Source organism: Loxodonta africana, chromosome 10, assembly GCF_030014295.1.
Source record: "Loxodonta africana isolate mLoxAfr1 chromosome 10, mLoxAfr1.hap2, whole genome shotgun sequence".
Taxonomy (NCBI): Eukaryota; Metazoa; Chordata; class Mammalia; order Proboscidea; family Elephantidae; genus Loxodonta; species Loxodonta africana.
Genome location: NC_087351.1, coordinates 33,423,943 through 33,448,058, shown reverse-complemented (window position 1 = coordinate 33,448,058; position 24,116 = coordinate 33,423,943). Strand labels below are relative to the sequence as shown.

General features: G+C 41.9%; 1 protein-coding gene across 1 annotated transcript; it reads left to right on the top strand.

Annotated features, from left to right (window-relative positions):
• The first annotated feature begins 3,291 nt into the window (after positions 1-3,291).
• Positions 3,292-22,208, top strand: DAD1 (defender against cell death 1). Its single transcript, XM_003420928.4, has 3 exons — positions 3,292-3,580; positions 13,300-13,474; positions 21,980-22,208. Exons 1-2 carry the CDS (start codon positions 3,370-3,372, stop codon positions 13,428-13,430), a joined length of 342 nt encoding a protein of 113 aa, XP_003420976.1. The 5' UTR covers positions 3,292-3,369; the 3' UTR covers positions 13,431-13,474; positions 21,980-22,208.
• Positions 22,209-24,116: the final 1,908 nt, after the last annotated feature.

Below are 24,116 nucleotides of genomic sequence, written 5' to 3'. Positions count from 1 at the left end.
GATGGGAAATGCAATACTTTAGGAAATTGACTTTGTGCTGTCTGCAATTTGATCCCTCTTAAAAATTTCCTTTTGAAAATATCTGATTTTATCGGCTCTATTAGAACAGAAGAAAGAGGATTCTGGCCACACTGGGGCCTGAGTTTATAACGGAGAGCTGTTACATGCAATGGTAGCAGAGAAAAGCAATGGGGGATCTTGAGGAGAAAACGAAAATGAGGGAAAAAGACTTGGAAAAAATATTCTTCATTCCCATGCAGAGATTTTTGTTTTTTTATTTAAGAAGAGTCCTTTTCTACCTAAACTTTGGAGGATTTTCTGTTTCTTCTGACAATGAATATCATTTCTTACGGTACAGACACACGTGATGTAAAATCATGGGCTTTGCTCTTAAGGGGGCCCTCTTGCCCCTCCCACTGTTTTATGATGTTGAGTGTTTTAGTCATAAAACCCCTAAGGTCTACTTTGACTTCAGCTTCAACTTCTAAATTTGATTTGCCTCTTGAGAGCCATCTGGGCTGCAGTCTCTACAGTGCCATTTTTTTTGTACGCCCAACATATCAGGCTCTGTGGTTTGGCCAACCTTTAATTATTCAGAGAAATGGAGCAAGCAGAGTTAATTAGTAAGAGCAAACATTTACTGAACATTTACTGTGTGTCAAGGACTGTGCTAAGTGGTTAATGCTAAACATTACCTAGTTTAATCCTAACAACATCCAAATAATCCAGGTATTTTACTTCCATTTCACAGAAAAGGAAAGTGAGGCTTTCAGACTGTCATAGATTGAATTGTGTCCCCCCAAAATATCCGTCAACTTGGCTAGGTCATGATTCCCAGACTTGTATGATTGTCTACCATTTTGTCATCTGATGTGATTTCCCTATGTGTTGTAAATCCTATCACTATGATGTAATAAAGTGGATTATTGGCAGTCAAATTGATGAGATCTACAAGATTAGTGTTTTAAACCAAACTCTGCCCAGAGCAGAGCACATCCTTTGGACCTGAGGTTCCTGTGCTGAGGTGCTCCCAGACTAAGGGAAGATTGATGACAAGGACCTTTCTCCAGAGCAAAAAGAGAGAGAAAACCTTCCCTTGGAGCTGACACCCTGAATTTGGACTTGTAGCCTACTAGACTTTGAAAGAATAAATTTCTCTTTGTTAAAGCTATCCACTTGTGGTATTTCTGTTACAGCGGCACAAGACGACTAAGGCGCAGACTAAATTGTCCCAGATTAGACAACTAGTAAACAGCATAATCAAGGTTCAAACCCAGGTTTGTCTGACTCTAGAGCTTGCACTCATCCACTATTCTGGATATGAATTTCTTTGCATATTATATTAATATTCCCATTTAACTAACTGAAACCATACTAGTATTAGCAACTTCCTAATGATAGGTTGGGGAGACCTGGTGGCACAGTGGTTAAGAACTCAGGTACTAACCAAAAGGTTGGCTGGCAGTTCCAATCCATCAGTTGCTCCTTGAACACCCTACGGAGTTCTACTCTGCCCTACAGGGTCACTGAGTTGGAATTGACTACATGGAAGTGGGTTTGTTTTTTTTTGGTTTTAATTAATGATAGGTTGAGAAGCCCTGGTGGCACAGTGGCTAAAGTGATCCAAAAGATAGGTGGTTCGAACCCACCAGCCACTTAGCGAGAAAGATGTAGCAGTCTGCTTCTGTAAAGATTACAGCTTTGGAAGCCCTATGGGACAGTTTTTACTCTGTCCTATAGGGTATAAGTCAGGATCAACTCTATGGCAGTGGTTTTTTTTTTTTTTTTGGTTAATCATAGCTTGGTTAAAAATGTTTCAATGATTACAGAATCATAAACCGAACACAGAACAAGACCTTTTCTTGCAGTTTTTAGTAGCCCAGAAAAGATTTAGCTCATTATATTGGTGTGAAATGCATCTCAGAAAAGGATGCATTAGATAAGTGAATTTTAAGTTTTTCATCTTTTCTGCTTTTCCCCTGCGGGAGTTCCTGTGGAGATGCTAATGATGATAGTTGACACGGATCAAAGGCAGGCAACACATAAGGGAGAAACTGCTGGAAAGAGACTGGCTGATGGAATAAAAACCCCCTGTGGAATCCACTCCTGAATGATAAAAAAGCATCAGCCCAGCCTGTAGAGCACTGAGAGGTAGGTGAGAAAGGTTCAACTAGTGAGAAAAACGGATGCTTCCTGCTTATTATATGGAAATAGGAACCAGCCTGGCTATCTACTCTCTTTTTTCCTCAGCAACATAAAAACGTTCAGGCTGAAAGCCAGAAATTAGGGCACAGATTATTAAAAATAAAGAACATAAAACGTTAAAAATAGTTAATTCCACTTGTTAAAACAAAAAAACAAACCCTCAAACCCTAATTTTCCTCTGCAAAATAAACTGGAGGGGGTAGGGTTTGAATCAGACATGCTCTTGCAGGCCTTTGGCGCTGACATCCTGGGATATGACACCGGGTAAAAGAAGTCAGTTTGAGAGCAGAGGGCCGCTAAACTTGATCATATACTCTATGCACGATGATCGTCCGTTCTACCCTTGGTCACAGGCTCTTTGAAGGCGGCGACTATATCTGATTCATCTGAGGGTCCCTGCAATTTAGCACAATGCCAGGCACCAAGGAGTCGTTCAATAAGTGTTTGCTGAATGAACACCTGCGGGCTTGGGTCCTACTGCGACTTGTCGTAAGTGCCCCAGGTCCAGATTCCGATTCCACTTCAGGACCCAGGATAGATTAACCCCCCCACCCCCCGCGGCCCACCCCACTAACCAAGTCTAAACTGGTGCCTGCGCAGTGATTGGCCGCGGCGGTTCTCACTGCGAGGGGGCTTGATTTGCTCCAAAGATGCGGGACGGGTATCCGCAGACAGCGTCCCTAACATAATTAGGGCCGGTACCGAATCCCGGGAGCGCCAGCCATTGCCTCAAAGCAGATCCAGTTAATCTTTGAAAACGCGGGAGGTCCAAAAAGAGCCGGAACCCTATGTTACCCACGATGTACGTCGTGAAACCTCTCCCCCTCTTCCTGCCACAGTATCTCGTTGCCAGAGCAACTGTGGGCGTCACCAACCTGACGGCGGAAATAGAATGAACAGAGTACACGTCTCCAGCCCAGTGACGTATCTTTTGCGCCGGCGCATTAGCTTTTTCTGGCTGTCGTTTGCTGTCCCGCAAAGCATTCTGCGTCTGCGCAATAGTTACTACGCGCCTCTGGTAGCTTTTACGCCTGCGCATATAGTCATCTCGGAGAGGGCGGACCTGGTCCGTAGCGGTGCGCATGTGCAAGCTTTACATCCGGTGTGGTCGTCGGATCCGCGGGGAGTTTCGGGAGCGCGGGCCCGAGAACTGAGCGAGTAGTCATGTCGGCGTCGGTAGTGTCGGTGATCTCGCGGTTCTTAGAAGAGTACTTGAGCTCTACTCCGCAGCGTCTGAAGTTGCTGGACGCGTACCTCCTGTATATACTGCTGACCGGGGCGCTGCAGTTCGGTTATTGTCTTCTCGTGGGGACTTTTCCTTTCAACTCTTTCCTCTCGGGCTTCATCTCTTGTGTGGGAAGCTTCATCCTGGCGGGTAATGATTCTATAAGTAATAGCAATAATGATGTGTTACTTTGGTGCCTTGCCTTTTATTCTCACAGAATTTTATATCAGACCACCGCCCCACGAAGCTCTGGAGAGAGCCTGTCTTCTCTTTTGTGAACGGGGCAATTGAGGCTCAGAAAGTTTGTCACAGGCCTAATGCCACCCCAGCTACCTAGGAGCTAGAATTAAATCTCCAAGGAAACCACCTTCATGCTGCTGCTCATCCTGGTGATTCACTCCACTTTAGATTGACCCCATTTCCAACTTACTTAATTTCCTAACACACCTTCAAAGCTGGTAGACTTTTAAGGTGAAAATCCTAACTCTAAATCATCTCTCATCTTGGCTAATCAGTACTAACCTCCAGTGAAACGTTTCAGTGAACAGTGTAAGGCATAGTGTATATTGCTTGGTGAATCACCCATTACTTAACTTAGGGTTTTAGCCATTCCTACTTATTTCTTGTGGATGAAACTGTTATTGCACTATTTAGAAGTCAAATTTTATGCACATAATTCTCTCTTTTAGTTTTATTTTTCCTTCTCATTACCAGCATTTGATACCTGGTAGTTTGTCACGTTTAATGAGAGCTGACTATCCCCGTAAGTTTTTGTCGATATCTGACACTTCAGCCCAAAAGGTATCCAATGAATACTGAGTCCAGACTTGACCCAGGAAGTGTTAGTCCACTTTTTGGTGGCCACCAGATGGACCTTTCCAGTCACTGCCCTTGACATTGAAAACATGCCAGAATTTATTTTTTTTCCAGCACGATCATCAGGTCATCAATTGAATTTTGAGTCTAATACAGGATATTATGGTGAGAACTGTTGGGGGTACATTAAGTATATGTTCCTTGACCACAAAGTTTACAGTCTAGTTGGGGTACAGGCATAAAAAATACAGCATAAGAATTATCTGGGGACTTCACTTACAGCGATACTTAAAGTTACAGATCTATGGAATGCTTTTTACCCGTTCAGATCATGAGTTCAAACTCACCCCATGGATACTTCTGCCGTCTTCCTTTTTTCTCAGAGCTTAAAATAGGCTTAAGGACTGAATGGTCCCTGGATAGTGCAGATGGTTATGTCTTGGAACCCACCCAATAAGCCTAGCACTCTCCTTCCGAAAAAGTCACAGCGGTGACGCTGTGGAGTGCAGTTCTACACAGAGTCACCAGGAGTTGGAATTGACAGCAACTGGTTTGGTTGTTTTTTTGAAGGACTTAATGACTTTTGCACTAGCCTGATCTGGAGTTGTAGAGTTAGTGTATTGATTGGATATTTAATTATCATCTTTGAGTTTTTCCCAGATGACCAAGATCTGGTTTTCTCTGGCAGCATACTGGCCTTTGGAGTTGATACATTACCATTATCAGATATGCTGTATACATTTTAGCAAGGCAGGAGGGGCCTCAAAGCTGATTCTTTGCTTTTTTTTTTTTTTTTTTTTTGAAGAAATCGTTCATGCTGAAGTCACCCTGGTTTTATAAGACCTTAGGGTTAAGAATGACTTTTTGGAGCCCCTTAGAAGAGTGTGGTTTGTTAAAGAGTGGGTATGGACTAAAGTTATAGATTAGTTTGATAAAGTCAGAGTTTTTTGAGCAGATGCCTTTTCCTTATGCAAAGTCCTGTTTTGAGACTGGTGTCACTATGAGTTGGAATCAACTCCAAGGCAACAGGTTTTTTTTTCCCTCTACTCCCCAGTAGGAACTAGATCACTTATCATCTAAGAGAATGCCTGGTGAAAGGGCACGTTCGTTAATAGTGGGGTCAATATGGGAGATAACTTGTTGCCTTCGAGTCGATTCCGATTCATAACAACCCTATGGGACAGAGTAGAACTGCCCGGTTGAGTTTCCAAGGAGTGCTTGGTGGATTCAAACTGCTGACGTTTTGGTCAGAAGCTGTAGCTGTTAACCACTACACCACCAGGGTTTCCAGTGGTGGTGGGGACGGGGAAGCGGTTACGACTTCCAGATTTGTTAGAATAGATAATTAGACCAGAGGAATGAATGTGTCTTCAGAAAGAGAAAGGATTCAGGACAAATCTTAGTTGACAGAAGATATTATTTACATTTCTCTTGACAGCGTTGGTCTTATTAAATTTATGTCCTCTGCCATTTGTTAGCCCAGATCATTAAGCGGAGGCTGCTTTTAGTGAAGAATTTGAAATCTGGATGCTTATTCTTTGTTATGATTTTTGGTAAAAGAAGCCATGTACCTATTTATGGTGCAGGGGTTACTGGCTTCCCTGTGGTGTGTTTCCTGTTGGAAAGGAAGGGAGGACTCCAATTTGACTGGAGGAGAGTTGTAGAAGATTATGTTGAAGGACCAAGCCCCTAGGTGGTGTGATCAGTTGTTAACCGAAAGGTCTAAGGTTCAAGTCTACGCAGAGGTGCCTAGGAAGAAAGGCCTGGCAGTCTACTTCCAAAAAAACCAGCCATTGAAAACCCTGTGGCGCATAGTTATAATCTAACACACATGGGTCTCTATGTGTTGGAATCGACAGCAACTGGTGGTGGTGAGTGGATGTGGAAGGAATAGGTGGAGCCGGAGGATAGAGCTTTGAATGTCAGGCCAGGGAGTTTGGTTTTTAGCCTGCAGGTGATAGGAAAGTATCTGGGGATTTTTTTTTTTTTTTCCGAATTGGGGGAGAAACTTAAAATTGGTGAATTGGTGTTAGCATGTAGGATGAATTGGAGGAAAAAGTCCTTTAGTCTGATTCCCTAATTTCTTTTCGGCAGTCTCTATTCTCTTGCATCCCCCTGCATATGTTAATTAGCACATGCTCTTTGGAAATGGATCAGTACGTTTTTAACCAATTTAGAATGCTTATCACACTTTCAAGAAGTGTGGTGTTATTGGACCAGATGGTATTAAAATGGTCTTTTTTTTTCCTATTCCCTGCTGGCTGGGAGATCTACCCATGTTTCAAGGAGCAAAAGAAAATATCCTTTGAAAGATTTTTTTTTCTTTTAATCAGCAGAGGTAGAGTATTTGTCTTCTTCCAGATGAATTTCAGACATCCTCAGCAGGTGACTGTTTATCTTGTGGTTAGGCATCTTCAACCAAAAAAAAAAAAAACTAAATCCGTTGCTGTCAAGTTGATCCTGATTCATAGCGATCCCTTAGGACAGAGTAGAACTGCCTTGTAGGGTTTCCAAGGCTGTAATCTTGGAAGCCGACTACCGCATCTTTCTCCCTTGGAGAGGCTGGTGGGTTCAAACTGCCAACTTTTTGCTAATCAGCTGTGTTTAACCATGACACCACCAGGGCTCCTTCAGATATCTTTAGAGGAGGCCGTCTGTCACTTTTTTAGAGTAATGTTCCAGGGTTGGTAGCCCTTCTAATTTGATCGTTCTTCTTTACCTAACTGAAGTCTTTCTGCTGTTTTAAAGTGCTTATTTTAGGATGGGTGTAAGTGGAGAACATTAAGCCTATCCCCAAAGTTAATCTTTGTTCTTACAATCATTTTTTAAGTCATTTACCAGCTTTGGTCTTCTCTGTCCTCTATACAATACAATTTTGGCTTAAATTAAAAAAAAAAAAAAAAAAGTTTACCCCCAGTTTACAAATTCAAAAGCAGTTGGAATTTGAATGGCAAGGGGGCTGGATCTGGAGTGTTCTCTATCTCATGGGGAGCTAGTGGGCTGTGTGGACTGGGACCCTGACTTTCTTTTGGAATTACTCATCACAATTATGGGGCCTAATACTCTCCCATAACTGAGACATAAGGGATTGGAAGTTTGCCAGTCTTATGCCTGATAATCTTTTTTTCTAAATATCTTTCATATCCGTTGCCACCTCTTCATCCGCAGTGCCTGTGGTGCTCAATATCGCTTATCTAAAATACTCTAATTCTGCTCACTGGCCTCGCTGCCTTTAGTTGCTCTCCCTGCAGTCCATCTTCTATGTTTACAGGGTTGATTTGATTTGCAAATCCGATTGTGTCACTCCACACATAAAATGTGTTGTGGCTTCTAAAGTAAAATCTACATTTTATGATACAGGCTGTTTTTTATCTCCAGCTTCAGCTCTTGCTCCCTCCCACCCCCCCATACTTTAAGCTCCAATATTATTGAGCTGCTTGTTATTCCTGAACATGCCCTAGTATGTCAAGCTTTTTACCTTTGCTTGCCTGCCTGGAAAATTCCTTCGCTTCTTATTCTCAGCTCAAGTGCTGCAACTTTGTTTGGGATGATCGCCAAAAAACCCAAACCAAACACGCTGCCGTCGAGTCAATTCCGACTCATAGCGACCCTATAGGACAGAGTAGAACTGCTTCATAGAGTTTCCAAGGAGTGCCTGGTGGATTTGAACTGCCAACCTGTTGGTTAGCAGCTGTAGCGCTTAACCACTATGCCACCAGGGTTTCCAGGGTTTCACCAGGGATGATCGCAGTGGAATTAAATTCCCTTTCGCCTGTATTCTGCTTCCCCTTTGTGTGTGTGTGATGTCGCACTTTGATTTTGTCCTGTATTTGTTTGCGTGTCTGTCTTCCTGCTGGAAGGTTAGCTCTTGAGGGGCTGTCTTGTCATCTGTGCCTCTTCAGTGCTTAACACTGTATATGTTAAATTGAGAACGGGCATATATGATTCAATACTGAGCAATTATGTGCCAGGTTCTCTGCTAAGGTGCTGGAGATTCTGCTGTGAAAGATGTGGATTATATAGAGCTCCTATCTATTGGGAGATACAGGAAGTAAATATGGGTATAGGGCTGTGATGGAGAAGTGTTGGCCAGGATAGGAGCACAGATGTCAAGTGGTCACTCAACCCTGCCCACCAGTCTTATAATACTTCTGTAATATGTTAGTTGTCCCAAAATATATTTCATAACTACTCTTCTCACACTCTCCTGTATTTCTTCTTTTCCTGTGCTCTGCAGTTGACAATCTTGTTTTATTTTTTCACTAAAAAAATGGAGGCGGTAAGAGAGGAATCCCTTCATTTTCTCGCCCTGGATCATAGCAGCCCACCTGCAGTGTTACCGGTTGTCCCTAACTTACTTCCCATTATGGTGGATGATGTGTCCCTTTCCTATAAAGGCCAGCTCCTCCACTTGTGCAGAGCACCCAGTCTTCTGTTGCTCTCCTCGTGACTCAGTCCTACAATTAGCCTCCCGTTCTGTATCATTAATTTCTGTTGCTACTGGAGCATTCTCGTTTTCCTTTTTACTTTGACTACTGCTCCAGCTACTATCCCATTTCTTCTCCATTATCACAAAATTACTCGAAAGACTAGTTGCCGTTTCCACTTTCTCACTTTCCATTCATTTTCTTAACTCTTGGTGGTGGTCTTTTCCTTCCAATTCATGAAAATTACTCTTGCCATATTGCTAAATCCCATGTTCGTTTTCTGCCCACTTTACCTGACTGCTTCGCCGCATTTAGCAGTTACCAGAGCTGGCCACTCACTTTCTTCTCTGTGAAATGCTTTCTCTCTAAGCTTCGACAGTATGACACTCTCGTGGTTGCTCCTTCTTACCTCACTTCCTTGGTGGTTCCTTCTTACTGTTTGTGCTAGGTACTTCTCTGTCCAAGGGTGTGGTTCTAGACTCCTTCACTTCCCTGTTTTTTCCGTAGGTGGATTTAAGTATCTATATACCTGCAACTATCCACATTTACGTTTTTAGTTTTGACCTGTGCCCTAAATTCCAACATAGTACGTCCAGTTGCCAACTTGACATTTCCACTTGATGTCTTATAAATACCTCCAACTTACCATGTCCCAAATTGAACCCTCCCCACCATCTGCCCCACCAGTCAGTACATGGCATCACCATTGGTTGAGTTGCTGAAGCCAAAAATTTAGGTTTCCCTGCCATCCTGTCTCCTTCATTTCATCACCAAGCCCTGTTTTTCAAAATATAATCTGTACCTCTTCGCTTTTGCCTGTTTTTACTACCATTACCCTGAGCTTTTAGGCTCCTAAGTGATCGCTCTGCTTTAACCCCACAAATCATTGTCTACCATCGCAGCTCTAGCAGCCTTAAGAAATGTAAATTAGATCATTTTACTCACCTCCCAAAACCCTGAACTGGTGTTCCTTTGCCCTTAGAACTAAATCCAGAGTCTGCTAAGGCTTACAGAATCCCACAGGATTTGGCCCTCGTTTCCTACGTCCCCTTGACCCCTACAGTCTGGTCACTCTGCCCTGTTAACACCTAGAACAAGCCAAGATTGTTCTTGATACCTGGAATGCTCTGCCCCCAGGTCTTTGCATGGCTGGCTCCTGATCAATCAGATATTGGTCTGTATTTTAGACCTTAGAAAGGCCTTCTATGACCACTGAATAACAGATTCCTGGTCACTAGTATCCTGTTTTATTTTCTTTTTGGCACATATTCCACCCCAACCCCACTGCCGTTGAGTTGATTCCAACTCATCGCGACCCTGTAGGACAGAGTAGAACTGCCCTATAGGGTTTCCAAGACTGTCAATCTTTACGGAAGCTGACTGCCACATCTTTCTCCTGTGGAGCGCTGTTGGTTTTGAACCGCTGATCTTTTAGTTAGCAGCTGATCGCTTTAACCACTGTGCCACCTGGGCTCCTTTGGCATGTATTACTACCTGATATTTCCTAGTTTGTTTACTTGTTTATCATGTATTTCTTGGAGTGTAAGCGCGTTGGGAGCCAGAATCTTGTCTGTTTTGTTTTGTGCTGTGTTCCTAGAACCTGGAACAATGCCTGGCTCATAGTAGGTGCTTAGTAAATATTTTGCTGAATAAATGAACATGCACAAAGATAGATTAAGTTAGAACTACCCCAAATGGAACCAGCTGCCTCAGGAGGTAATAGATTTCCATCTTTGGAAGTGCTCACGGAGAGACTGAAGGATATTTGTGGAGGAGCTTTTTGAGAAGTCATTTTTCTTGGGTACGGGGCCCATCTGAGGGATATGACACATCCCCGTCAGTAGCACAAGCTCTGGAAGGTTTGTAGTTCTCTCCCTGGGGGTGGCTTATCAGTGTCTGTAAGTAGTGAGTGTAGTTTGGGAAGCTTCCCAGGTGATTGATGCAGCCTTCCCCAGCAAGCCCACCCCCGCCCGCTTTTATGCAGCTTTGGGAAGCTTCCCAGGTGATTGATGCAGCCTGCCCCAGCAAGCCCACCCCGCCCGCTTTTATGCAGCAAATGAGCTTTGGTGTTGGTGTCCACGACCTCCAAAATCCTTTGCATCTCTGTGGGATTCTTATTTCTTAGGCTGTCATCACATTAACTTGGATTGCTGTGGTCATGATAGTGATTACACATCATTTCATTACTTTATCTGTCTTCATCATGGAGTTTTGTATGATGACCATCCCCTCATCTCTGAAACACTTCTTCCCTCCAATCCCCGCACCCTAATAACTACTGTTTATAGTTTGGTATTTATTTGTCCAGATTTTTCCTAGATTCCAACTAAAATGACAAAATAATGATTTATATTTTTAGAAGCAAATGTGGAATGTTTTTTTTTTCTTTTTTTTTACTTAATGTATCTTGGATAGCTTTGTTGCCAGTGTATAGAGATTTACTTCATTTTTTTTTTTTTTTGAATAACTGCATGGGATTGCATTGGATGTCTGTAGTGTAATTTATTTAACTAATCCCCTTGATAACATTTGGACTGATTTTAGGGTTTTTTTCCTAAACTTTTCTGCATGCCTTTCCAATTTCTTTGTTCTGTAACAAATTCCCTAGTCAAAAGGTAAAAACATTTTAAATGTTAGTAGACTTTGCCAGTTGGCCTCCCAAACGGATGTGCTAATCTGTGCTCTCTACAGCAGGATTTTAATTGGTTGCCCAGGTTTCAGTCCGTGTCCTTCATTTTTTGAAGGGTCTGGGTACCTAAAAAGATGAGCAGTACTTCCACTGCATTTACATGAGGAAAACCCTGTTGCCATGGTGATGGGCTCTGGATGACTAGTCTGGTAGTTTTCTGACCTTTGGGTTAGATCTCAGTTTGCAGCTTTTTGTTCGTTAGTGATGGAATGGTTGCTAGCCTCAAGCAAATTCGGGCTTTCTTAGGTAGTGTCATAATTTATCACAGGCATTAAAGCATTGTGGCAGAGTACACTCCTGGAACTTCCTTTTCATGTCAACTGGTGACTGTTGATAATTTATCAGGTTGGAATCTTCAAAGGTATAGAAATGTGGCAATGGAGAGGTCTCTGCCAAGAGTTACATAGCAGAGGTCTCATGCCTTTTCTGAGATAAACAAGCAGCTGCTGGAACTTTGATATAAAAGACAATTTACGTACAACTATGAGGTCCTAGTGGATGAGCATGTAATATTTATAATCTCTGCTGTCCATTGTTATACATGTATTCTATTATAAAATAATGCACGTTTTTATAACTTTTTGTCATTCAGCCTGCCTACATCCCCATCTAGGTATACTTAGAAACTTAAATCAGGAGATAAGAGAGTTTTGGAGGTTTTGTGATTGTGTTTGTTTTCTTTGAGTATCCCTCTGGTTTTTTACCTTAACTCTGAGCAGCCATATTTTTTTAAGTTTCCTCTAGCAAACTGTTAAGAGAACAAACAAGTGTGCAACTTGATGAATTTTTAAATTCAGCTATCTAACACCACCCAGATCAAAGTAAAGAACATTTCCAGCACCCCAGAAGCGTCCTCCTTGCTCCTGCCCAGTCATCCCCCTCCAATGAAAGATAAATCTGCTATCCTAACTCCTATTACCAAAGATTGGTTTTGCCAGGTTTTAAGCTTTATAGAAATGGAACCATATAGAATGTACTTTTTTATGTCTGGATTGTGTTGCTCAGCATTGTATTTATGAAATTCATCCTGGTAGCAGATGTGATTTTTTTTTTTCCTCATCGTGTAGTAGTCTCTTGTATGCGTATACCACAATTTATTTATCTGTTTGTTATGGTTTGAATTGTGTCTCTCCAAAATATGTGTTGTAAACCCCAATGCCTATACCTGTGGTTATAATCCCACGTGGGAATGGGTCTTCTTTGTTATGTTAATGAGGCAATATTAGTGTAGGGTATGTCTTAAGTCAATCCCCTTTGCTATAAAAGAGCAGATTAAACAAGGATTAAATAAGCAGAGATGGAGATTAGATGCCAAGCCACATGATCGCCAAGTAATAGAAGCTGAAAAGAGACAAGAACTTTCCCCCAGAACCTGCAGAGGAAGAAAGCCATCTCCTAGAGCCAGCACTCTGAATTCAGACTTCTAGCCTCCTAAAATAAATTTGCGTTAAATTCACTTACTTGTGGTATTTTTTTATAGCAGCACTAGATAGCTAAGACACCATTTTACTGTTGATAGACATTTAGACTTTTTAGTTTGGGGCCATCATGAGTAAAACTGCTGTGAACATTTCCTACACATGCTGTTTGCTGCACATGTGCATTCATTTCTCTGAGGGAGCCCTGGTGGCGCAGTGATTAAAGCGTTCAGCTGGTAATCAAAAAGTCAGTAGTTTGAACCCACCAGCCGCTCCTCTGGAGAAAGATGTGGCAGTCTGCTTCCGTAAAGATTTATTACCTTGGAAACAGTTCTGCTCTGTCCTGTAGGGTAGCTATGAGTTGGAATCGACTCAAAAGCAGTGGGTTTTGTGTGTGTGTGTGTTTTTTAATATACTAAAAAATAGAATTGTTGGGTTATAGGTATGTGGGTGTTCATTAACAGACATTTGTTTTGTACTTCTAGATAATCTTTTTTTTTACTTTTGTTTCATTTATAGTTTGTCTGAGAATACAGATCAACCCACAGAACAAAGCGGATTTCCAAGGCATCTCCCCGGAGCGAGCCTTTGCTGATTTTCTCTTTGCCAGCACCATCTTGCACCTTGTTGTGATGAACTTCGTTGGCTGAAATGTTCCCATTTACCCAGTTGAGGAGTAGGAGACAAGAAGAATGTAAGCGATGATCATAGCCCTTGTCCCATAATGTTGATTTTAGGAAGAGAAATGGGATGGGGCTGTTTTTGACCATGGTTGACAAGGTTCTCATATTGCTGATAAGATGTTTGCAGAATTTTCCAGTGGTCTGCAAAATATGCATTAACACCATCACAATTCATCAGGGCTGCCGCTCTTGGTCATTGCCTTCTCACTTCTCTACAAGTCATTAAGATAACAGAAAATGATTGTTTGCGTATAGCTAACATATTAATTTCTGCACCAATAACTCCATGAAAATAACTCGAGATCTTGGACGAAAAATACATTGTAGGTTTTTCCTTTAGATTTGCTTTATAGTACTTTCTGATTTTGATCTCAGATGATTTTAAGTGCTGGGCCATTGTCCCCGTAGTACCCAGCACAGAGGTCACACCTGCTAGGCCTCCAGTATATGTTGAATGAATGACCATGGACATTTGCCAATATGTCTCCTAAAGTAGAAATAAATGGGGAAAATTGGATTTAACATGGGAGAGGTCTTTAAATTACAGGAAGGAAAGCCATTTGGTTCAGTATTTATCACACTTTCCCCCCTTTTAAGCAGTAGAGTTCTTTTTCCCCCAAACAAGATGTTATGTAGAATTTCAGTGTATAAAACAGGTAGAAATTGAGCTAGTATTTTGCCTGACCGAAGGTGCCAAGCCTCCCCTTTATGTGTGCTATACTTTCCCCTCCATCCGCCCCACCCACACCCCCAAGGAGCCTTTGAGGAGCCTTCATAGAATCCTAAAGCTCTAAGACCTAAATGGATGTTTTTCAGACTTGATATTAACACTTAATTTACATATGAGAAAGCAGGCACAGGAGGATCCAGTGGCTCTCCTGGGCCACATGGCTAACCAGGAGTGGAGCAGTGTCTGAGTCTAGTGTAGCTCTTAGCCCAGTGCTTCTTCCATGCCCACACAGCTTACCAGTCAGTGCGTCCACTCTTCCCTGTGTCTTTGCACTACAGAATTTAACGTTGATATTACTGGGTGGTAGAGAAAGGAGCACTGTAGGAAATGTCATCCTATTCGGGGAAGACTGTCCTGGGACCAGCCTCTTTGTATTACTACCAGGAAAGCTGTCTGTTTTGTATTAATGATCAGATACCTTTACCACAAAGATTAGATCAACCCATCTGTACGGTGCATGCGGTTATATGACAATGACTGTACCTCAGTTTCTGGCATGAATTGAACACTTCCTTATAACGTTATATGAATCCCTTCCAGTATTGATATTGCCTCCAAAACAGCACTATTAGTTTAGGTAAAGTTTCATTTTTGGTTTTGGTAGGTTGACAGAGGTGGTTTATTTCAGTTAAAAAGTTTGAGTACCACTTTTTTATACTATTCTAATTCAATTTAACTCTTTGGAGACCTGATCAAGATTTTAGTTTGTCTGTCCTGCCTCCCTCCCTCTCTCCTTCCTTCCTTTCTTTCTCTCGTACTTTTAAGTGGTTTTTAATGGACCAGTCATTGTTCTTACTGGGAATACAAAGAAAAGATGTGGCTCTAGTGGCCAAGAAGTGAACAGTCAAGTAGGAAAGACAGATGGGTACACATCAAAGTGAAAATGCAGCAGAGTTAGAACTGCACTAAAGATCTGCACAGAATGCAGAGTCCAGAGGAGGGAGCGGCTGTAGTGTAAGGTGCTGAGGCACAGAGGCAGCAGACCGGCATCTGACCAGCGGAAACTCCTTGAGTGCAGCTAGGTAATTGTCCTCTGCCGTTAACCTTCTCTTCATACCCTTGCAAATACCAAGAGTAACTCTTGGGCTTTCCGATAGTAACTCGGCCGGAAAGGTCATAAGTCTTCTGATTGCCTTACTGTAGATTTCTCAAGTTATCTTTTTGTTAGCCAGATGAGTCATGGTGTATGCTTAGGAGGAGGACAGAGCAAACATTTCAAGGATGTTTTCTAGGCTCAGGGAGATACCAAATCATGGAAAATTATTTCCCAGGGCTGTCTTGATTGGAGGAGGAATCTGCTGCGGAGAGCTTAGTATTTCAAAATTATGACATAAACAGAGACCAAAAAGCAGGCTCAGCAGAAGCTGCATCCTGCAGACCTTACTAACAGTCCCAGGGCCACCTGTTCAGCTGGGAATTATGGGCCCAGGGTATAGCAAAATCTTCCAGTCCCAGATTGCAGTGTTAAATCATTCCATAGAGAGCATGTTTGTAGAAAAATCATTCTCTCTGGGAGAGTGCCAGAGGGTTTTTCTCAGAGATCCTTCACTTGACATGTACTACACCATCCCGCTTTCAATTTTTAAACATATATTTATTTGCCCTTTTTGTGTGCTTCTAACTCAGCTTATGTGCAGTGTGCCAAAACACTAAAATAATTTCCAAGTGAGTTCTCAATATTTATACCAACTCAGAAGGTGGAACAAAACAGATTGAACATTCTCTGTACTTGCCAAGTAAATTGAGAGTTGGTTATAAAAAGAATAAACATCTCCAGTGTTCTGATTTTGCGTAAATTCGGGGTGACATTTAAAACCAGCAGCTACTCTGAAAAAGGCAGATCAAAAGAAAGTGGCATTGAGTTAAAAAAATAAAGCTTTCCAAGGGGAAGTCGAGAAATCAACAGAGGCTGAGTGTTCACTGCATGCCGTGCTTCTCCTTCTGTTTCTCATTTTATTTTTGAAATAGCCTCGTAAGGATAGGCTTGCTAGTCCCATTTTACAGATGAAGATCTGAGGTTCAGAGTGTTGCCAGAAATCTGAAAAACACGAAGTCTGATAATTAGCCTGACTTCAAAAATCAATTTTTATACCCCATTTTTGCTAAGGGTAGTTCACTATATAAAACCAAAAACTAAGCCCATTGCCGACCAGTCGATTCTGACTCATAGTGACCCTATAGGACAGAGTAGAACTACTCCATAGAGTTTCCAAGGCTGTAAATCTCTAAGGGAGCAGACTGGCACGTCGTTCTCCCGCTGAGCGGGTAGTGCGTTCGAACCACTGACCCTTCACTTAGCAGCCAAGCACTTAACCGCTGTGCCAGTAGGTACCCTCTGTTCACTATGTATTACTTGTCAATCGCAGAGTTAAGGAAATGTATTTAAAAAGATGCCACAGATGTTTTATCACTGTCCTCTCCCTTATTGCTTTTATTATAACAGTTTTAAAAATACAGAGAATCATATAACAAACACCCGTGTATCTGCCGCCTGGAATGAATATAGATTTTGAATAGATTAAACATTTTATACTCTGCTGAAGTTCCGTTTGAATCTCTCTCCAGTCCCAGTTCCCTCCCTCTCCTGTAAAATTTGAACTTCATGGCAATTTGTCCACTTAGGACTAATAGAAAGCTTATATCTATTAATACAACTTTCTCCAAACACAAGGCTTTGGTCTCCTGGAAACATGCCTGAAGACAGCAGTTTGAGAGACCCTGTGGTAAAAGTTAACTGTGTTCAAGCACTTGACAGCACTAGTTACAGGCCATCCAGGCGATCCAGAATATGCTCGTAGTATTTTTTATAGGTGATCATAAAAATGAAAATTCAAAAGTAAAAAATGCTCATAGCGAACTTCCTAGCCTCATGAATCTTTGCACACTTTAAATGATGGTCAATGTTGGGCACTCAGCTGGCAGTAAATCTTTTTTACATGATAGAGAAGCTCAGTAGATTTTAATGTTTAAAAATTTACATGCTTTCTGTAATTGTTTCCTTTTTTTTTTTCCTGTTTGTGAAATTCTTTTTTTAAAAAAATGTCAGCCTGTCTCAGGTTTCTGAAGGGATATGAAGGGAAGAGGATGTACCTCCGTTGGGTCATAGTCTGGGAAGCAGAGTGCCTGATAACTTGGGCCCTGGGTGGAGGGAGAGGCGAAACTGGTGTAAAGGGACAAACCCAGGCCTGGGGGATTGTTTGTGAAATGCTTGTGCTAAAACCTTTTTAGCGTTGCTTTGTTTTCATAATGGAGGCTATTCTCCCACAGGTTTTTAAAAATTCATAGCGTTTAAACCTGACAGGAGCAAGGGGGCTACAGGGCTGGGCGGAAACAGACTGTACTGTTTACAAATAGGGGCAATTGCTGTTGGTTTTTCAAATTCATACAGCAACATAATCTAGAAAATTACTCTGGAAGGGAATCTGAATGTTATTCTTTAGGATCTGCTGCCACCTATCGGATTGTACATTTTATACCGGGAGAGTGTACTGTAAAGCATTAGAGAAGTTGAGTTTCGGGGAAGAAACCTCAGAGATCTCTGTGATCAAACCTGGTCACTTTCCAGTCGCAGGAGGGCAGCCGAGGTCCAAGTGGAGTTAGCTGCTGGGGCCGGCGGGGTTGCTTTACATTCTGGCCAGAAGTGGGCAGTGTCGAGTTAGGAACAAAAGGGGCCCCAGGATTTTGTTACTTAGGGAAGACCCAGAACCTGTAGATGGGCAGATTTCCCCTTTGTTTACCTTTTTATCAGCTCAGGATTTTCCTTTTTGGTTTGTGCTAGCCCTTAATTTGCTCTCTACGATGCCCTCCCACAGGCAGTAATCTTTCATTTTTTTCTTTTGACTTTTATTTCATTTTCTCTGTGATGTTTCTTATATTAATTAGGTGCAGCCACCAAATAAGCTCTCAAAACAGAAACTTCTAAATTGGTAGAAAGTCTTTTGAGCTAGGCACAACGTAACTTTTTCTCAACTCATTTTTCCCTGGTTGGAGGGTGAGATCCTTTATTATTCCTAAAACCTTGAATCTGCTTATTCTAGTTAGGAAAAAACGCTAATGGATGACTCTCTAATTGTTGACTGAACTCTATTTTGTATTTGGTCCATTTAAAGCTACCAAAAAAAAAAGAGACTATCAGATTTGTGTTTGTCCCTGCCTTATTTTCTCTGTCCTTCCAGCTTATGATGACACTTAAACTCCAAGTCATACCCGACCCCCCAGGTTGTACAGCAGCCTCTTCCTTGGCCCCGTGGTCTGCTGTGCATTCCTCTACAGTTGCGTTTACCACAGTGTTAGGAAACTATTCATTCACTTCCTGTCTCTGCAGTGGTCTCTTAAGTTCTCTAAGGGTAGGGACCTCAGGGTTTAGCACAGGGCTAACGGTCACAGTGCCTCCTTGTTGAACGTGTGTATGAATGAATAAATCATATTCACCTGCAAGAAGAATAGCTGTGTCATTAGGTGCTTGATAAACAGAGCTGTCAGTTACTTGGAAACTGAGACATGAGGAAAATGCCATGGAAGATAGAAGCCAAGGACAAGATTAATACGAGGGGCTTATGGGTGGGGAAGAACACGAGATGTCAGAAGACCCGCGTTGTAGACCCTGCTCCATTGTTATCTGGCTGAGCAGACAAATACGTTTGTCAGTGAACCTCAGTTTCCCTGTCTGCACAGTGAGGGGATTGGCCTGGATGGTCATCAGGAGTCCCTTGCAACTGCTGAAGCCTCTGACTAATGCAATAACCAATATCATACTGATCTTCCCATTGTGCTAAGGGAGGGTTGTGCTGTCTGTGTGGATTTTCAGTTCGGCTTTGCTTTATTATTATTTTTCTCTTTTTATCCATATTTCCCTATTTTTATCATCTATTCTTTTTTTTTGATTCACAGGAGGTGGAAAGCTAAGGGGTGAGGGTTTATTGCAAAATGCCGAGTATCTGTATGAGGTCTTTTATAATATTAAACATTTGTAAATGTTTTACTATTGTCAGATTACCATGCTGGCAGGCTTCACATCTATTCCATATCTACTTTACATACGTTATCCTGTGATCCTCAGGACTCACCCTGTGGTGTAGGTAGATAAATAGTAGTATTCCCGTTTTACACATGAGGTAATTAAACCTTGGTGAAATTTAAGTTGAATGGTCCAGGCCCTGGAACTAATGAGTGGCTAATTGAGAACATGAATTCAGGCGTTTTGACACCGAACTCTTAGATTCCTTCCTCTGTATCGTGTTCATAGGCTTTTGGAAGATGTATGTATACGTCTTCCTGTTAGAAGATTTTCATTACAAATAATACACTCGCTTCTCTTTTTGAAACGGAAAATTTAGAAGAGGTTGATGAGAAAAGACAAGACAGGCTGCCTCAAGTGTTTTTGCAAAGTCATTTGTCTCTGGTGTGGTCCTGGGGAAGTGGAGGGGAATACAGACCACGGACCTGATGTTACCTGGTGAGGATGACTCTGGACCAATGCTGTCCAGTAGAATTTTCTGCGATGTGGGGATGGTGTAGATCTGCACATTATAGAGCCACCGCGTGTGGTTATTGACCATTTGAGATGTGGCTAACATGACTGAGAAGCTGAATTTTTAATTTAAGTTTAAATGGTCACACCTGGCTTGTGGCTGCCACATTGGACAGCGCAGCTCTGGACAAATGTGTGAAATCCTCAGGTTATAGTTTCCTCATCTATAAAATGAGAGGATTGGACTAGCTGATGTCTAATGCACCTTTCAGTTTTAGAAATACACGATCCGTGCCTTCTGAAATTGTAGTGAATCAAATTGAGCTCTGAACCTAGAATTTCTGCAGAATGGCCTTTGATTCATAGTTTCACTGATTTCAGTTTTAATTGGGTGACTGAGAGCCAGGAAGAGACGAATTTGAAGGAAAATCAGCATTTGAGCATATCTGCCTAGGGCCTGTGTCTGAATAGAGACAGTGCTGAGAAGAATACAGATTCCAAATAGAAATGACCCTGTGTGGCATTATCTTTTGTATCTACACAGAGATAATTATTTTTAACAGTTCTTTATGTTGTACCTTACTTCCTTTTAAGATGATTAGAACAGACTGATCAGATGGCACTGTCTTTTTTTCTGCATGGGTGAAATAGACCGAAAGCCATGCTAACTTTTCTCAGTTGGTGTCTTCCATTTTGCATGTCTCTATTGGGCGAGGGCATTTTATTAGTTCTTAAAACCTTTATCCCCCGTTAACCATTGAAACCGTTCTTCTGAGCAGTTGAATAGTCCCAGTTTTATCAAACTAACACTTCAAAGGTTCCTAGAACCTCTCCTTTTAGGATACTTCTGGTAAATATGTTTTTGCTTTGAAAGAAAGGAACAGATCTTTGTAAATAGGATTTTTTAGAAACTACCGTCAAAGAGACTTATGAGTTATTTTTGCTTTCTAGATGGACTAGCGTTGGTATCTTACAGTGTTTCCATATTGTATCATAGAATTTTAAAACTTGAGTTTTGTGCTAAACCAGTAATTCTTGTTATAACTCTAAATGTGCAAAGGCTGCTGTTCACTGAAATGGCTTTATACGCTAGTCCTTCCTCACCTTGGCCATGGAACTGACGTTGTTTGGTTCATCATCTGCTGTAAGAGAGTTTGCCCTAAGAAATTTGATGAAAGGAATAGGTGAGTTTTAATAGTTCTGTTCTTGTTTGGTGATGTAAACACTGACCTTTCCTCGCTTCTTACTCCTCCCTTTTACACATTCCTCACAATCCCACTAATGCAGGAACGCTCTGCAATTACGCAGCATTTCTGTAAATACCATTTTTAGTGAAATAAAAACCCTCTGGCTAGAAGTCCAAAATCTTTCCTGTAAGCACTGATGCTAGAATATTCAGGTAACTTAAACCAACATGTGGAATAAGGTGGTGCCCTTTTACCTACTGGGGTTCTTTGGAAAGGTGGCGTTTCCCAACCTTTTTCTAGTCATGGCACACATAGAAAATTTCAGTATTTTTATGGCACACTGTGGGAAATCGGCTGCTTATGGCTAGAGACAGTGGAGTCCCTAGGGTCAAAGAGGTCGGTGTTTTCCATACTGGAGAACACCGGGTAGGAAGCTCTTCTCTGAGGGACTAGAAGGGAAACCTGTATGGAGGGAGGGGATGGGGGCTCCACCTCACACTTAGACCCTAGTACCTTTCTGGCTTCAGCAGCAGCGTAGCACTTCTCTCTGTGTTAATTTACCTTCCTTTTGCCAAAAAATAACCTTATCTTTAAATGAAAATGAAACTATTTTATTTTGGCCCTTTGTTAAATCTGAGATTGGGAATCCTCTACTTTCCTTCTTGAATCCTTTACCCCACCCCCACGCCACCAAACCAAAATTCAGTGCTTTATAAGCGTTCTAGATCCAGAAAAGCTCTTCAGGCTCCACTGCAACCCCCTCCCTCAAGGAAGTTTTGGGCCAGGAAGGTCTGAGTGACTTGTGCAAAGCCAGGTAGCTAATTAACGATAGAGCTGGAGTGTGAACGCATCTCTACCACCTCCTAGCTTGTTTTGCCATAGCGTACTTGGGATTCAGGTTTGAACATGCATTTTTTTATACATCCTCCTCCTGTAAAATGTTCTGTGAAAAATGTTTGCTTCATTCTGGTGGCTGTGGCCTGACTTAAATGCTGTCCAGAGGTTGGCAACCCCATAGCTGTCTTTGTGGATTTAGAATTTAGATTGAAGGATTTGGGATGCTGTCTGTAGACTCGTTAGACTTTAAAACCTTTAATGTCACTTTTTACTTTCTGCTTGTTTCTTTTAGGTTCACTTTTTGATTTCCCCTGGATAAAAGCTCTTGAGATGGCAGCTTGTCAGACACATGGATTTTCTTCAGACTTGTACTTAACTAAGGGCTGACTCGGTACCCAGGTGGAGAGCCCAGAAGTCCCTTCCTTCTGTGTGTAGTGAGCATTAAATGTAACCTTTTCGCCTTCCATTAAATGTAACCGTTTTGCCCCCTTGCAAATTAAAGAAGTCCATGCCACTCCTCACTATGCCTCAGGCTCTGTTTTTTGTTTTTTTTCTTTGTTGGTATCAGAATACTTTTTTTCCTTCAGTCCTTTGAGCAAAGCTCTTTAGGAGTTGGTCACTTGCAACTGTGAAGCTGCCTGTATGTTTTCATTAAGTGTATCTGAAGTTAATGACAAAAGGCAGTGCTGACATCCCTGGGAAAATGCAGTCCTTTGTCTTTTCCCTGGAGCAGGTGATCCTTCACTAATAGCTCGCATTGTTACAGGTGGTTCTGCTCTTAGGCCACAGTGCATTCCTGGAACTGCATCATTAAGCACTTTGTTAGCAATCGGACTAAGTGTGTGCTTCCACACTCACATGTTTCCACACGCTTTTGTGGTGAAAACTGAAACATGTATCTATAAAGCAGTGTAAGCAGAGTGCAAAAAGTGGGGGTTAATGTGTTGATTTATATGATACGGTATTCTCCAAAGCACCTTCACAAATAAATCTCTCCTTTTTCTTGCGATTATCTCAGTGGTTCCAGTCCTCATCAGATAGGTGAGGAAACTGAAGTTCAGGTTTGCCACTTGCTTAAGATCCAAGAGTTCATGACGAAGCTTGGGTAGACCATAGGTCTGCTGGCTGAATTCTAGGCATATGTGTGTTTCATGCTAGCAGCCATATTTCCCTCTTGGGTGCCATTGGGTTGCCTTATGTAGGAAACAAACTATATTGAGAATTTCTCTATTTAAATTTAGCTGAATACTGAGATGATGAGTTGTGCTCTGGCAGTTCTGCAGACTAATTAAATAAAAATCGTTGGGGGGTGGCATCTGTATTTTGTAATATAGGTGATGGCAGTGTGCAGCCAAACTGGAGGAGCACTACTCTTCAGCCTTGCTACTCAAAATGGAGCCTACTAACTGGCAGTATTGACATCACCTAGGAACATACTTGGAGCCCTGGTGGCACAGTGCTTAAGAGCCTGGCTGCTAACCAAAAGGTCAGCAGTTTGAATCCACCAGCTGCTCCTTGGAAACCCCATGGGGGCAGTTCTGCTATGTCCTGTCTGGTTGCTATGAGTTGGAATCAATTCGAGAGCAATGGGTAGGAGCTTATTTGAAAAAGAGACTGGGCCCCACCTAGAGCTACTGAGGCAGAACCTTCATTTTAAACAAGATCCCCAGGTGATTCATGTGCATATTAAAGTTTGAGAAGCACTGATCTAGAACAGTGGTTCTCAGGTTTTAGTGACTATCACAATTACCTGGGAAGATGGTAAAAAAGATGGATCCTCTGTGTTCTTTTATTAGCTCTCTGGGTAATTGTAATACATACCAAAGTTTGAGAACCACAGCTCTAGATCAGGAGTTGGCAAACTCTTAAGTGAATGGGCATGGCTGGGTTCCAATAAAACTTCCTTTATAAAGACAGGCTGCTGGTCCATGGGCTGTAGTTTGTCACTACTAGAGATGCTAGTTCACTAAGATTGTGATTAAGCAGTTCCGTTTACTCGAAAACTCATGCCATATAGCTTTGTCAGGAGGCTTCTGAATTATTCTTACATTGGATAAATGTGTATTTTGGATAAGAAAAGCATCTGAAATTTGAGACCGATGGGTTGAAAACAGAATAATAGTACTTTTATCAAGGAGGATGTTACAGTGTTCAGAGCCTTTAACACACAGACTTTAATTTGTCACAGTGTGGGATTCATGGGGCAGTTACTAAATTCCCATTTATTGGATTAGCTACCAGCCCAGAGGTTATTTACCCAAGTCAGTTACCTTCAATAGGAAACATTCATCTTTGGTGTGTCTTTTCACCATTCGCAGCAGGGCAAAAGCCTACAGACTGCTTTTGGAGTCTCTTGTGTTTAAATGGAAACCCTGGTGGCGTAGTGGTTAAGTGCTACGGCTGCTAACCAAAGGGTCCGCAGTTCGAAT

Bases quoted from the DNA above. Each gene is read 5' to 3' on its own strand.
- DAD1 (XM_003420928.4), top strand. From the start codon at position 3,370: ATGTCGGCGTCGGTAGTGTCGGTGATCTCGCGGTTCTTAGAAGAGTAC. The intron at 3,581-13,299 runs GTAATGATTCTA...TTTCATTTATAG, and splicing joins GGGAAGCTTCATCCTGGCGG to TTTGTCTGAGAATACAGATC.